The sequence below is a fragment of the Betta splendens genome, chromosome 15 (genome assembly GCF_900634795.4).
Source record: "Betta splendens chromosome 15, fBetSpl5.4, whole genome shotgun sequence".
Taxonomy (NCBI): Eukaryota; Metazoa; Chordata; class Actinopteri; order Anabantiformes; family Osphronemidae; genus Betta; species Betta splendens.
Genome location: NC_040895.2, coordinates 9,696,027 through 9,711,918, shown reverse-complemented (window position 1 = coordinate 9,711,918; position 15,892 = coordinate 9,696,027). Strand labels below are relative to the sequence as shown.

The 15,892-nt window shown below is 47.5% G+C and overlaps 1 protein-coding gene across 7 annotated transcripts in view; it reads left to right on the top strand.

Moving 5' to 3' along the window:
* Positions 1-15,892, top strand: part of khdrbs2 (KH domain containing, RNA binding, signal transduction associated 2) — a 127,204-nt gene that overhangs the window by 11,420 nt on the left and 99,892 nt on the right. For all 7 annotated transcript variants that reach the window (XR_008692522.1, XR_008692521.1, XR_003788355.3 and 4 more), the window contains exons 3-6: positions 3,390-3,506; positions 5,712-5,858; positions 10,397-10,524; positions 11,658-11,841. Coding sequence is in view for 4 of the 7 variants with exons in the window: in XM_055502345.1 (XP_055358320.1) it covers positions 3,390-3,506; positions 5,712-5,858; positions 10,397-10,524; positions 11,658-11,841 (576 nt within the window). In the remaining 3 variants the exon portion in view is untranslated. The remainder of the gene's footprint in view (positions 1-3,389; positions 3,507-5,711; positions 5,859-10,396; positions 10,525-11,657; positions 11,842-15,892) is intronic.

The following is a 15,892-nucleotide window of genomic DNA, read 5'->3' as shown; positions in this document are numbered from 1 at the left end:
ATGTCAGCGTAGCACGGAGCGGCCTATCATCTGGAAAGGTGTTTAGCTCAGATAAGTGCTGAATACAGTAGAGGGAGTGCAGAGTGGGAATTAAAATTAAACACTTGCACGATAGCGTCGCAGTCTCGGTTTGGGATCCCACTGAGTGTTTGTGTGATGACTTCGTCTTCTCATAAGATATAATAAAGATAAAGCGCCTCTGAGAGTTCAAAAGCCTACTGCGTGAATACATACCGCTTCCCTGCTCCGTACTGTACATACACTATTTCTACAAAACGTTTCAGTATCTGAGTTGTTCTGACAATATCGGAGAAATCCATTAAAATGCCAGCGTGCGGCCCTGATTGTCTTGATTTTTAAGGGCGCCGCTGATTGACGCCATTGTTCTAAAATGAAGTGCAAAGCACCAGCGAGGAGCTGATCACAGGCCACGGAGAATTAAAGCAAATTGCAGCTAATTGCTGAGCTGCAGGAGCACTTGGGAAAACAGCAAATAAATAAATGCATATCCTATCAATATTTCACACGGATCTACCTACTGTATCAGAGCTCAGAACCAGCCAGCTAAGTGTGAATATATCGAACGCGTACTGTACAGTGGTGCGGGACAGGTTCCAGCCCCGGCACATCAGTCGCGGGGAGGTTTCTAATAATCATTATAGCGGCTGCAGTCACGGAGGTTCCTGCGAAAAGTGCTTGGCTCAGCGGCATTTGCGGGTCCAGGCAGGACACACAGCGGCAACCGTTACAAGCGCGACTTCCAGTATTAATATGGAGATTAATGCATTAAAATTCATCCTGCACAGAAGCTCAAAATTAAATGTTTGCCCTTCATGTAGAAGTTACACTTTGAGAAATATAAATAGCGGATCAGAGCGTCCGTTTGTACCAGTGGAGGGAAATTGTTCCATTCACAACAGCCTGGCTTCTCATATCTCTATAGTTATAAGTTTGGGGACTGCAGGGGGCACACGGGATCATTTCAAACCTCATTTAACAGCGAACCGTGCCCCTTTCCGGAGCTCAAACTGCTCACCGCGGAGCAGCCGAGTGGCTCCAGACATTCATTAGCTTAATGAAAACAGGCCACTCGTCTTCCACCGCCCGGCGAGCGCGTGCCTGACGTAACCGCCGCCGCCATCTGCTCTCCAGCCCCCTGCCAGCTATAGGAGGGTCCTGTCAGAGCGCCCCCCCGCGGTGAGAGGCGTCCGCGAAAGGTGCCTTAATCACTCACAACAGGCGGGGACGGGACGGAGGCCTCGTCTCCGCGTCGCGCGCCGCCCGCCTCGCTTCCAGCGTTAATGATCGACGGCGAAGCAGCTGAGTGTGCAGTTGTCAGAGCGGAGCCGCAGCAGCCACACAGCTGGCAGCGGAGTTATTAGCCAGTCAGCCACAGTGGGGGACGCCGCTTTGTGGGAAAGGTTAATATCATTTTAGGGTTGGCCAGAGTGCGTTGTGGCGGGCGGCCGGCCTGTTCAGCCGTGGAGGTGGTCTCTCATAATCTCGCCCAATAACACACATGTGAAGGTCGAACCATTTGTTGTTATTAAAAAAAAAAAAAGAGGGTCCAGGGTGCGAGGCAGCGCAGGTCGACTCGTCTCCAACTGAAGAATTGCGTTTTGCATTTTCGACTCCGTCGTCCGCTCATATTTTCCTCATGAATGAATACAGATGTGTGATGAGCTCCACCTCTTGAATCACTACTAATCTCGGCAGTGTTTTGCCGGCGACAACCTGGGGCTACTTTTCTCAATATGAACACTAGCTGGTGCACAGTGAGAGGGGAAATGATCGTCAGAGCCCCGAGGCTTGAATCTGATAGTTTGTCATCTGGATAGTATTACTTAATTTCCCACTGGGAAGAAACTCATTATTTCTGACTTTATCTCAGCGCTGACCTCTGGAACAGACTCAGGAATGATATTGGTTTGAGCCCACGTTCCCTCTCCCTTCTTTCCCTCCTTTCTTAGCGCGACATGGTCGACCCTAAACGCCAATAGGATACGACGAGTGGGGAGGGCACAGTTCAGGCAATAACAATGAATGCATCGCTTTATTTTAGAGCAAACATGAGAATCCTTCTTCACCTTTAATAAGCTAACCGACGCAGCACAATTATATAGATTTATGACGGGCTGCGTTACATCTTTTTTCCACATGATGAGTGGCGAATGGAACGTGAGATCATATTGATAATACATGGAGCACGGCCGGCAAATATCTTTTACAGTCAGCCTTTAAACGAAATGGGTCAAATTCCTTTCACATAACAGACGTGGTTCATCACTGTACACTTAATTTCGAATGTGAAAGTGCTGTCTTTGTTCCTGGTCTCCACAGCAGCTCAAACTAATAAAGTGAAGGTGTATTTTGAGAGTGTTATGTAAATGTATTAAAATTGAATCCTGACATTATGTTTACTGAAGGCATTCGCACTTGGAACGTCGGTGTGTTTGCTCTAATTATCCCTGCGAGGTGCCGAGCACACATCTGTTCATAAAGTCACAAAACTCGACACGAAGTCCAGAGAAGCCGGCGGAACACGAGCACATTTGTAGGTTTGAGCGTTTGAAGGCCTGGATTATGGTCTGTATATAAACAGGGCTCTGGTCCAGCAGGTAAAGGGAGCTGTGACAGTCACTCTAACAGAGCGTCTCAGCATCAGACAGCATCTCAGCGGAAATCCATCTGTCCTTCCTCCGTAGTCATATGGGTGGAAAAATAGCACATGACAGCCTAATTAGGGTTTGTCACACGATCAAAGGTGCAAGAGAGGAAAACAAAGCGTTACCAAACACCTGGCGCTGCTCTTTACCTGCCTACAGCAACGGGGAGGTGTCACTGTACCGCTGTAGAGGCAGGGAAGCTGATCTGGACTGAGGGAAGGATGACGCCGCTCACTGGGAACTACAGAGCATCTGTGGGAGTAGCTTAATATTCTGGAACCTATACAAATACCTCGGCTTTTACTAAGGTCGATATAAATGAAAGGGGAATCAGTGTTAAATCATTTTTTTCAAAGGGTCAGTGCAACCTTTGGTGTCAGGCTGCCGGAGACCGCAGAGTCTCGCTGTCTGACAGGCTCGTGGTAAACTGTGAGTGGAATTAGTTATTCAGGGAAAAAGGTGACCGACCTTGTGCTCATTACAGATTGCGAGAATCTGGCAGGAAAAAGCGTTGTTAGACAGACTATTGTTTCAAATACTACAAATCCAGATGTGGAGCGAAGAGACTTCCTCCAAAAGGAGCCTTGACAGTTGGAACTGATGTCTAAGTGTCTTCTTCTGTATTGAATTATTAATTAAAATGTAAAGTAAATGAAGTCTTTATCGTGCATTATATAAATCATTTTACATCAATTAATCCTTTTTTATTCTCTTGCATCGTAGTTCAATTTTGTCGGAAAGCTGCTGGGACCTCGGGGAAATTCCATGAAGCGATTACAGGAGGAAACAGGCGTGAAGATGTCCATCCTCGGCAAAGGCTCCATGAGGGACAAAGACAAGGTACGGAAGGAAAACACCCCGATCGTGGTCGGCAAATAGCCGTATTTACACAAAGACGGTGTGAACCTCCACCGCAGCCCAGAAGAAGAGTCCCACCAAAACGCATCGGAGGCGTAACTGAGACGAATAGCAGTCAGAGCAGAATTAATAGAGGGGGGATGACAAACACGTGTAGGAGAAAACGGGAAGGTTTTTCCATCGCGGTGTTTAATAGCGTATTCTGTAACAGTCAATTATGAATGCAAAGTAATGAATCTTTTTGCCAAAGCCATTTCTCCCACCGACTCCGGGTCCCCTGGAGCCACACTTATCTGAGCACGTACACAGACAGGCTGATGGATCTGCTATTCACGCTCCTAACAGGTCTCAGCGTGCTGCTATAGAGTTACAGCGGCATTATTACTGTATCCTCTCATTTAGACATCCAGACATGACAAAAGACCCGCAGTCTTTCCACGTCGTGAAACCGGAGACGCGTTTCAATGTGTCAAGAACCTGTTTAGGGTGAAGGATTGCGGAGGCGGCCGCTGCCGCTGTGGTTTTAGTTGTCGTGTGCACGTGTGCGGTGACGTTTATCCGATAAGGACGGAGGCGCGGACTCACCCCAAAACCATCCGCTGGCAGCTGTGGACTATCGCACGGCACACGCGATAGTCGGTGGTCATTAAATAGATTATTAGGGAAGAAATAGAAACGCGGGCTCAGGCTCTTTTCATTTACATGACACGTATTCATGGAGGCAGGTTGTGCATAAATGCAGTGTTTGACACCGTCTAGTATAGATTTTATGCACATGGGTATTTATTTTTCCGATGCACTGATTCACGGTGGGGTCTGAGCCTCGAGGCCCGGACTGAAAGCTGGAGAGTAACACAGTGAAGGCTCAAGTTAAGCTTCCAGAACAGTTTTAAAGCAACATTTAAATCCTGTAAATTAAAGAGCATAAAGTCACGCAGATATCATAGAATAAGCGACTTAACACAAAGCGTGTGTGGCTCTGTTTAACGAAGCCCCAGTCTGACATCACAGACACCATCGTCTTCATGTTTTCTCCTGATCCGATGACCCGGAGCCTCCGACAGACGCGGCGGCGCCTGCTGGAGCTTCAGGAGGCGTATTTTAATTAAGGCTGGTTTTCCCCAGAGGGCGCGGAAAGGCCCTGAGACGCAAGGACAAAGGTTTGAATCCCCAGATTGGCGCAGACGTGCGCGAGCAGCAATCTCTGCTTCTATTAACCGCTGCCATCAGGGTGTCCTTGAGCACCCGACGCTCAGCCGTCGCAGAGCGGGATGAATGAACACAGGTCGGAGAGATGTCCCTAACTGTTTTTACGTTTGCATGACTGAACAATCGCCACTTTGTTCAAAGTGCAGCAGCTGCACTTGAACGAGGAGAAGACACTAGACTCGGGCGTGACGGGATTTTTGATTATTTGCTCTGTGTGGAACTGATTTCAGGACATAACGGACTCTATGATGCAGATCTTTACAGCCTTTAAGGCCTGTGAAGCCTCAGGGTCTGACTACACTATGACGGGTTTTTCCTGTCCTCAGACACTTGAACAGTTTGCAGTAATATGCAATATTAAGTATGAGTAATAAGCTTCTATAAATATCAACAGTTTGGGGGAAACATGAATATTTTTAAATCTATAAACCTTTTTCCATAATTCCATAATCAGTCATTTAGGTTTAGGGTGGGACTCACCAGCAGCTGCACATCTGGATTCCGTGATACGAGTGAGCGGCGTTTCATCAGGCTTTTCCGGATCAAAGGGATGGTTCATCGATTGGCTGACCCACGGATTCACACCTCACTGCTCTCACCTGAAACATTTATTTTTTACCTTTTTCATCTCGTGGCAGCGCTAAACCGGGTTCTCACCACCGGACACTCTCCACGGGCTTTATGAGAGCCTTTGGCAATCAGCAAGGGAACAGGTGCATCAGTGATGGACTACTTCCTGGAACCTGGAGCAGTGAACCGGGTGTTAGTGTCATTCAGACAACATGAGCTATTGAAAAACTGAATTACAGTGGATTTGGTTCTGTTACTGCACATTTTACAGGTGCTCATTTATTCTTAGCCTCTTTATTTCTTAGCATATTTTCATGTCTATACTGAAATATGCTGAGTATAAGTGAAAAAGTTTGGCTCTCTGATTTTATGCAGACAAATCTTTGACTTTAATTCTTTCTCTGACAGGAAGAAGAGCTGAGGAAAAGCGGCGAGGCCAAATACGCCCACCTGAGTAATGACCTTCACGTTTTAATTGAAGTCTTTGCTCCACCCGGCGAGGCCTACTCCCGCATGAGTCACGCCTTGGAGGAGATCAAGAAGTTCTTAGTACCAGTGAGTTTATTATTTCACCGTATGCTGCGAGAGCATCAGCCATCGGGCTGCGAGCAGCTGTTTGTAAAGGATCTGCAGATTTCTTTAGACTAACATATAAGTGCGTTACAGCTATTTGTCTGTACGCCACATGTCCCGACGCACAAATGGAAAATAATGTATTCAGCAATTAAAGTGCAGTATGGAGCAACTTGCAAATCTCCAGCAAATAGCCCGGAGAACTTAGCAATAATTAATGTGCGTGTTGTGTACTCTTGCTGAGTCTAAGCTGTAAATATTAATCAAGCTTTGCAAATGTGACAAGCCCAATAGAGGAGTGGTGCTGCATGACTATCCTTTATGGAGTTCATGCGTCTTCCTCTGCTCCCACATGCCTGTCTGCCCACTTTCACTGCCAGTGCTTCCAATGCTAATGACCTCACCTTCCCCACCGTCCAATCTCTGATCACTGCTTGCCGCTCGTCACATCATCCGAAAGGTCAAATATTTCCCATATAAAGGAGAAATAAGTTAAAAAGTTACCTTAATATTATCCTGCTCCAGCCACATTATGTACATACGCAGCATTCTTTTTAAACATATTCAGTCACAGACTGTGTGAGTCTCCTTCCAGAGCTGTTGATCCAAGGCAGCATTTGTGACATCAGCACTGAAATCACCATCGTCTGCCTGTCCGGCCCCCGGCTGTCCCCAGCCCCAAGCGAGGCCGCCGGTCCAAGGCAGCTTTTATTTCGTCCAGCCTTGACTAACCTCTACAATAAAAAACGCAGAGATAAGAGATTATCAGTCGTGCACGCGCAGCACAATGATTTATTGTCAAATTACAAAATGCACTTCTGAGATCTGAATCTGCCAGTTTATCCCAAATTAGAGTGCTTCACAACACCGACTGAAGCATTTTAGCGCGTCTCCCAGAACCGGGGCATAACGTAACACAACAGGCATCTGCCAGTATCAATAGTGACAGATGTTCGGTGCCTGCGAGGGAGAGCGGCAGGTGGGAGCCTGCGTTGCCTTCGCTGTTCATTTCTATAGCTGTAGGTGAGATCACTTTAACTGTAAAACATCAACACGGGTTTAACAGCTTGTTCATTTTCATACATAAACTGGAGTGAATTCATTCTAATGTGTTACGTCCCCAATGAGGTCCGAAAATAAAGCCCCCCCCCCATAAATGAGCTCCCACAAAGTAAAACAATAAACACATTTATTCTGATATAGGAACCGCTGCTGTGGACTGTGGACCCATTCTCTTTCTTGCTATAACTCTCAAGCGCATATGAACAAGCTGTAGGGTCATTTCCACGGAGAGCTGAAGATGTATAATTAGTATCAGCTGCGTTTTTCGTTTACTGCACCGACACAGAACGCAGGGGCTGAAGCGCCGGGGGGAGGAAACCTGCCGTGAAGCTGAGACCCGACTGCAGACACGCCGTCAGCGCCGTCAGAGCGGCGGCAGACACAGTCTCGCATGTAGGAGAGCGCTGGCGTGAGCTCGTGGCCTTATCTTGAGCCAAAGTGCAGCAGTGAGTGTTTTGGCACAGAGGCCGACGCAGATGCTTGAAGACGAGACGATGCCGGTAATTTGCAGGGTTTGATCCGTACGAAGGAGCCGGAGCCTGATTGGTCTGGAGCTGAGTCTTCAGCGGGGCCCCGGACGGCGCAGGCGCCTGTCTGGTGTCGCTGCTGGAAACGAGGATGATGCAAACTGGGCTGAGTTCATATAGACAGCGGCAGATTTGCTTTGTAACATCAGAGAGTGTGTTTATCAGGTTGTGTAACGGCTGAGCACAACGTACAGGAAGCTGCCGTATCTGCAGCATCACGAATCCACCGCGTTAACGACACTTAACATCATGTTCTTTGTCAAATCACCAACATGCGGCACGAGCCGCGTACGCTCCGTTGTTACGGCGACAGGAGCCCCGTCACGTCTGCTGTTTCCCAGATGTCTCTTGAATCGAGCGGTGCTGTTGACCCGTACGCCTGCCGTGAAAGGAAATAGGATGTCTCTCACATACAGATTCGGCCCCTCCGGCAGCAAGCGACCGACGCGTGCGAGACGCGACCGCTTCTGAACCCCGTCCGAGCTCCTTCCGTCCGTCGCTCGCCCAGCGTGAGGGGAGAGTGAGGCCGCGTGGATGGGTGGGCGCGAAAGGCGTCCTTTACACGACAGGCACTTGAACGTGGGTTGGGAAATGCTTTGCTAGAATGGAATTGGCTCGTTCCCTCTCACCGTGTGCAGCACGGGCTCTAAATGCACACGACTTCAACGCCAGGTCTTAGTTCCGCTCTCCACAGAAAGCAGAGCATCTGCTGACAAATGGTTCAAAGATATAGATCAAGCTGGAGGCTCAGACCTTCTAATAAATTTGAGATTCATTCAAAAGCTTTTTACTCAATAGAATAACGTATGGTGACGCCTCAAGGTTTTGGCATCAGTCTGACTCAACAACTTCTCTTTAAAGTTTACATCCTCTGAGACTGACGATGCAAAGTGAGAATCAGCGTAAACAAACCAAAGCGACCGAGACCCCGTCTTGATGTTGGGAGCGGTTAAAGCCCACCTTCAGCCGTGTGTGCACACAGCGGGTCAAGCGTGGTCGGGATTTGGCTCAGCGAGCAAACAGTGTGACTGGAGCAGCTTCCGCGCGGGCCTTTATCCCCGTGTCGTCGCGTTGATGCCTCTGTCAACAGGCAACTTTTACAAGCGCCGGCTGATTTGTTGTACTTCGGATAAGCTGCCAGCTTTCCAATTAAAAGCCGTGCCAGGCTCCTTCAAACCAGCACAAACGCTGAGGGCCTTATTAGTTCATTAACAGGAGGACTGCATGTGTGCACTGCGTCAAACATAACGTGGTGATTTCTTTTGCTTCTTCTTCCATGAAGTGGGTGTCGGAAGTGGGATTTTACCCCGCAACTCTTATATATGTAAATATGTACAATGGTGTGACCTGACTGCACATGTATGACACTATAGCGCACTATGTAATAATTTTCCTGTTTAAATTGGGGCCTTCGCTGTTAAATATCCCTAAAATAACCCTGTGTCTCTGTGACTTCTGCATTTGTAATGACAAAAAGCTACGACACCAATAGTGATGTCACAAAAACAAGTTAAAATTAAATTCAATGAGAAAACCTTTCCAGCCCGAAGCGACGGGATGTAAAACAGGAGGCAACACACAGGAAGCGAAGTCAAACAGGTTTCTGACTAGACGGCAACTTGAGATATTGTGAAAAAGCTTGAACAGCTGAGGCTAAAAAAATGAATAAATCTACCAACAATATTGAGCTGAAAAAAAAGGTCCTGAGGAAAAATATGAAGCATTGCACAAAGTGTGAGAGGAGTGTGCTACTCTGATAATGAGTCTACAACAGGAGCCGCTCCTCACGCGACTAATGAGTCTCGCAATTTTTTGGTGTTCCTGAGAATTTATTTTTATGCCTAATAATAAACTGTTGTTGAAAATGTGATCCCAATCAGTGTCAAACAAATATGCAGATCACAGAGTGGGCAAATACGCCAGTGGGACATGACTAAGTGTGGCGTAGGTGGGCTCAGACGTGGAATGTAAGGGGAATAACACAAAGGTGAGAGAGAAAAGCAGCATATTACATTATACTGCAATAACACATGGATTAAGAGTCTCAGGCTTCAGTAATCAGCCTAGTCTGGACAATCTCACATCACCAGGTAATTTAATGGTTGGGTTGACGCTCACACAAAGATGTCATTCGCTCTGTGCTTCTATGGAATTTACAGTAATGATTAAAGGAGCGCTGCCAAGACGGCATCAAAGCTAATGTGGGTTTAGTCTGCGCTCATTGCTCGGTCTCAGGGTCCGAAACAAAAGAAGACTTAAAGGACGCCGTGGCTTCGTCGCGGCCTTGTCATTATACAAAACATTTCACCCGGCGTAAGCAAATCTTTCGGGCTTTGCTTTGAGTGCGTCTCAGAAATGCGCCTGTTTATCTGTCAGCAGTGACAAGATAATGAACGCCGCTTTGTCCACTCCCTTATCTGCTGTGTAATGATCCACGGCGTGTTTGATAACGGCTTGAAAAAAAAAGAGGCGCCAAGTCAAAAGATAACCATATTCCACACAAACATGGTAAAACTGTCAATTACACAGTGGGTGCTAACAAACAAGGAATCGTGTCTGTAGCTTTTTTATTTAGTTCCCATTTTCCCCGCTTTTTGTTTTTCAAAATAAAGGTTTGTAAAAACTTCTTAATAAGTGTTCTTATTTTGGATCTGACCTCCTGCCAACCCATGGTTCTTCTGAGCATTTTGCCGACCACACATACTGATCACTAATCACTCTCTTACACGAGGAATCATCCTTCACTGGGTTTAAGGCTCGGTGACGCCGTGTGTTCCCAGAGCGCGTCGCGATCATTTTAATCTGATGACATTTGCTGCTGCTGGAAGCATCTGTTGCAGTCAGAGGAAGACAAATGTCCTTGTTTTTAATTCCTTTTCTCTTTTCTGCTGTTGTCGTTGTTAATGAGACACGCCGTTTTCTCCCCCACAGGACTACAATGATGAGATCAGGCAGGAGCAACTGAGGGAGCTCTCGCTCCTGAACGGTTCGGATGAGTCGAGCAGGGGGAGGAGTGCGCAGGGCAGGAGCGCACGATCAGCAGCCACAGTATCCACGCGGTAAAATACTAATTTCGCCCTAAGTCGATTCCGCTGAGAAAGCCGCGGTGGAGCTCGCTTGGATTTAGTGTCAGATTAAAACCAGCAAACTCCACAACCACAAGTTCCAAAGTCCTGAGCCCAAGCCAGTACAGTAGATCCCTCATGACATTAGGCGCATTGCTCAGACTTTGGAAAATTCCCTTCACGCTGTGCACAGAGTTATATGATAAAGCAGTTTTCAACCATTTTCATTACCATTAATATTAACTCAGTAGAAAAGGATTTTGAAAGTGCATGAACTGATGACGAGGCCCTGGACAAACATCACGTTAACTCAGGCGTCAGCAAGGTGGTGGAAGAGTAATGATATGGGCTGTTCTCATTGTTTTCACCCAACCCGTCCTTTACAACTGGCCCGTAATCCACCCGGGCCGCGCCGGGCCCTCGGGGCCGCGCAGGTAGCGTTGGCCTAATCCAGGCAGCACATGCAGATGAGCGAAACCCAACAGGAACACGGGGACTCTCCCAATTTGAAGTCGGCACCGGCACTTCCCTCCCCAGATCGGCTCCTCGTGGCAGCGCGATAAACGAATATTGCAAATCTGCGTGAAAAATATGCGCCAGTAATTCCCCTCTGAGTGTCTGTATTTTTGGATCACAATGGGCTGTTACCGAGCGGAGGATGAGGACGCGTTCCAGTCCACCTATACCACGCTCCCATTAACATGGAAGCTCGCGGTTGCCTCAGTCCTCTGGCCAGACAGTCGTGACTGCGGTTATAAGCCCTCGTCACTGCCAGGATTCAGGCCGACGGAGGCATGATACGTACGCACAGGCACCACGCCGCCTCATCATGTGCTGAAATAAACAGCCTGCGTCCTACGGGCACGAGGAAGTGACACTCTCCAGCCCTCTGATCATTACACAATGCAACCCAGTGCCAGCAGAGGTTAGACTAATCTTATGTTTCAGCGGAGCATGGAGCGCGACAGCCACCAACTGAGGCAAGCCTGCACGTACGCGGCGATAAGAGGGATTTAACAGATTTCTTACGGCCTTTTAATTGACTTAACCTCACTTTTCACCGGAATCAACAAGGCTTCCTTGAGAAGATGTGCCGCGATGACGTCCCCTCTCTTTCGCTTCGCCAGGGGCCACAGATGCGCGGCGAGGAGCGCGGCGGCGGCCCCCCGGGGGGCGGCGGCGGCGCACGGCAAAATTCCCACGACCGCCTTGACGAGGGAGGTGCAGGCCCCGAGATCCAGGGGGGCGGCGGGCACAGCTGGATACCGGCCGCCGCTGTTAGCAGCCACGCACGAGTCATACGACGACTACGTGAGTCCAACCGCCGGTTCCGGCTGTGAAAATTTAGCAGATAGTGATTTATTTATTTATTTATTTATTTTTTTGCCTCAGACTTCGTTAATCCGCTTTTTGAGCGTCTCCTACATGACGAGGTGGAACGTTCAGGGACACGTTAGAAAGTCAGGACAAGTGGGAAGTCGTCTAACAATGATTCCGTAGCGTCATTGTGTTTAATCTCATTTCAAACAGGACATTTGTGGGTTTTACGCGCAGCCGCACCACCTGGTTACAAGCAAGGAAGCGATATGGAAAAACACTGGGTGCTTTGATAAACCAGTTTGCAGCTGGTTGAGAGAAAGCGCCGACCTTGTCCTCGCTGTGGTTTGTTGTAAATATAATGATTTGTGTCTAAATAATATTCCGGATCCAACTGTTGCTGCCTGGAGGGCGTCTTTCAAATCAGCAGGATTTTCCATTCTGCTGTGAAATCAATAGGAGCCAGTGGCTACCTGAAAGGAGGCACGAGCAGTGAAGTCAGTGTGGTTGTTAGTTAATTAAAACGTGGCACGGATGATTTAAATTACAAATATGCTATGAAGCTGCATTTGTTGTAGGTCACCTTGAGGAGAAGGATCCAAACGTGGAGCAAATGTAAAGTAACTTGTGATCACAAGTAATAAAGCCCCGAAGCTCCACACTGTGAGGAGCTGCTCCATTAACATGTGAAGAGAGAATCCCCCTCTCGGAGCCGTCTTGACCAGTGCTCTGCAAAACCTTTGTTCACTCGCTGGGATTCGTGTGAAGCCAAAAAAAAAATATTCAAGGCACTAGATAAAAGTCAGCTTATCGTCTGATCCTAGAAATTTCTCAAGGTCATTAAAAATAAAAAAATAAAATCTACACAAGGTGAGCGCAAAGTTTCATCCAAATGAAAAAAGACAGCACTTTCACCAGCCGTTTCCTCAGAGTCTTCCTGCTAAGCAAAGCCCCCATGTGTGCTGGCAATTGAAGATTGGGCTGTCTGCGTGGGGAAATGCACAAGCACAGTCTCATTACCAAACCAAATTGAGTTCTGATGTAGAGTCTGTGTATTTCTGAGGAGCAAGAAAGCGAAGCATTTCTTTTCTTTATAACTGGAGGTTGCAGAGGAGGGCGGGAGCACGGAGACCGGGGGATTATAGGAAGATGAGTTTGTCCTGAACATGTTCTCTTCTCATATCTCACTTTGCCATTTCTTTCTACTGCATTACACAGTTTTCTTTCAAGCGTGTTTCCGAGAGTGCAAGTGTGTTTTTCCCCCCTCGCTGGGCGCGCGCGACGCAGTCGGATGCCTGCCGTGGGAGCCGTGCGCGGCCCAGTCTGCAGCGCGGCGGCCGATCGGGGCCTTTGTTGCTCCGGCCCGTGTTCGTGTGCTGCGCTGTGCTTGGGTGCGGTGTGGATTTCTCCAGAGGCCGTTGACTGATGGATTCTGTCAAAATGTCATTCTGTGTCCTAAAAGTGATACCGCCGCACTGTCCATAATTGCACCTAATCGAGGGGGGGTATTGATTTAAAACTACAGTGGAAAGCATGAAAGCAAGAGGAATCCGGTTGTTATGTATCATAGTTTGTTCTATAATTCATAAGCGGCCCCTTATTCTCTGTGTGGCTCTGTGTTGTTGTGATGTTAGTCTGTGAGGAAGTCGAAGGCTGAATTCACTTAAACAGCTATTTGTTTAAGATAATGCTAAAGGATGAGGCTGCTTATATTTTCTATCTGTCATAGTCATGGAGCAGCAATTAACTAGCCTGACATATTCTATTCCTCCGAGTCCCACCCACTCCACTGGTAGAATCACATCACTCAATATAACCAGGAGCTTGGAAAATACAGTAGTTCCCATACAGCACTGTTCATCCTGTGTCTAAATGCTTAGTGAGTTCGTCTTCCAACATGAAACCCACACAATGAGCTACCACCGCGTCAACAACAGCCGCATCAGGGCTTTTATTTTGAAGGGCCGGGTGTTTGATGAGGAGAGATTTTCGTGCCTGCAGAAGCAAAGGTGTGAATGGTTTGTCAACCTGCGATTGAACTGGGACCTGTTCAGGGGAAATCGTGCTGAGGTCGGGTGCAGTCCTGAAACCTTCAGGACGGAGAGGACAGTGATCAACTATAGCTACTGTACAGTAATGTGTTATTGTTGCGTATTTATATGCACGAATAATCAAATGAACTCCACTGATTATATTTATAACACTAGACATAGATTATTGTCTAAATATACATATATAGAGAATTCAGCAGATAGAAGGTTTTTCAGTCTTGACTCAGTCCTTGAAGCAGCTGCTGTTTCCTTTCTAGCATTGTACATTTGCATTATCCCTCATGCTTTAATGCACAGGCAACGCAACAAGTTATTAACATTGTTTTACAATCTTCCGCCACAGAGCAATTTGCATAGAATTGCCTATTCATGCCCGGCGAGCGCACGTAGCAGCGGTGCACTCCGTAAATTGCAGTCATTGTGTTGGGAGGCGGGCGGCAGACGGCGGCTTCCTCCCCAGTTTGGGCCGATGTTCCCTTTTGAACAGGTTATCATGTAACAGGGATCCTCAGGAGACTGGGGGATTAATGGGTTCTGTCAGGATGTCAGGGTTGTAAAACTAATACAGTGACAGTGAACATTATAGCGCTGCTTTAAAGCAGAGTGCAGGGTTTCACCGCTGAGGGAGTTTCGGGGCTTGTTGTGCAGCCGGCACCTCCATAAAACCAGCTACAAATCTTTTACCAGTAAAGTCAAGACGTCACGTCAGCGCTCTGAACTATCGCACGTCTGTAACAGCTTCCTCAAATGTTGTCGTAGTAAATCCTCCTAATCCGGAGACTGATCACTGGTACAGCTTCAGGCTCGGGGAGATACTGCAAGCAGTTCTAACAATACATTAATAAAATGATTCAGTGGATTCTGCAAAAAAGCAGAAACAAACACGTACAGGTCATAACTGCAACTAGTTCAAAGCTGGAAAAACAAGCGTGCGAATATTTCAGTCTCCTTGAGCTGCAGCTGTGCCAACATTGCACCTATATCTACGTATGATGCAACTTTTGCACAAATGTTAATAAATGAAGGCTCCTAATCCCCCGGAGAGAGCAGCACAGAGACGTTTCACTGTAATCAGCTCTTTCACGGGAAAAGGAGGCAGAGCAGAAGAAGATTAAGGGGGTGATTGATGGTATTTTGTGTAGATTGGGACCATGGCCTCAGTTTAATGTTAAAGATCAAATCCCACCTGGATCAAATCTTATCTCTTAATGTCAGGGTTGATGATAGAGGGGAGGAATCTGAGAGGGATATGGGATCCGGTCCCTCGCAGCGCCGGCGCCGTGGACTGTACAAATTGCTGGTAAGAATTGGAACACGCGCTTGTTTTTTTTGTTTTTTTTTCTTTCAAACCGGAGCCCTGCAACCACGGGAAATGCCATAATGTGATTAAACACAGAGCTTTTGGGAGGCTTTGAAAGGAAAATCTATCTGCTGTGGAAAAGTAGCAAAAGGACATCCTTTTGAAAAGAGGAAGAATTCTTCTGGTCACGAAACACACGACGCGGGAGCGCAGCGGTTCCGGACGTGGCAGCGCCGCGTCTCCGGTCACTTCTGAGGACAGCGAGCATTTGCTGTAATTGCCTCGTAACAATGGGTCCAGATGCAGAGTTTGCGTGCCCGTTTGTTAGATTAATTACGGGAATCCGTCGCGCAGAACGCTCCCGTTTAGTGAAACAGATGTGTGAAAGACGCCGCCACCGGATTATTTGATGGCAGGAAAACAGAGACTGGCAACTGTGTGGAGGGGAGGAGTGTGTAACTGCAGCTAACGCCAAACTCATCAAACGCAATTAAAGCTGCACAGGTACATCCTTATTTACAGTATAACTAGAAATCAGTAAAGAGTGGCATGTATTCACTGAGACAGAAGCCTGCAGAATCTAATTTTCCTGCCCATTCTGCTGAATGGACACAGCAGCAGCTCCCCGTGACGATCAGTCACTGTCAGGGGACGTACAGGTTGTCAATTGATAATGAAGCACGGCGCTAAGGGC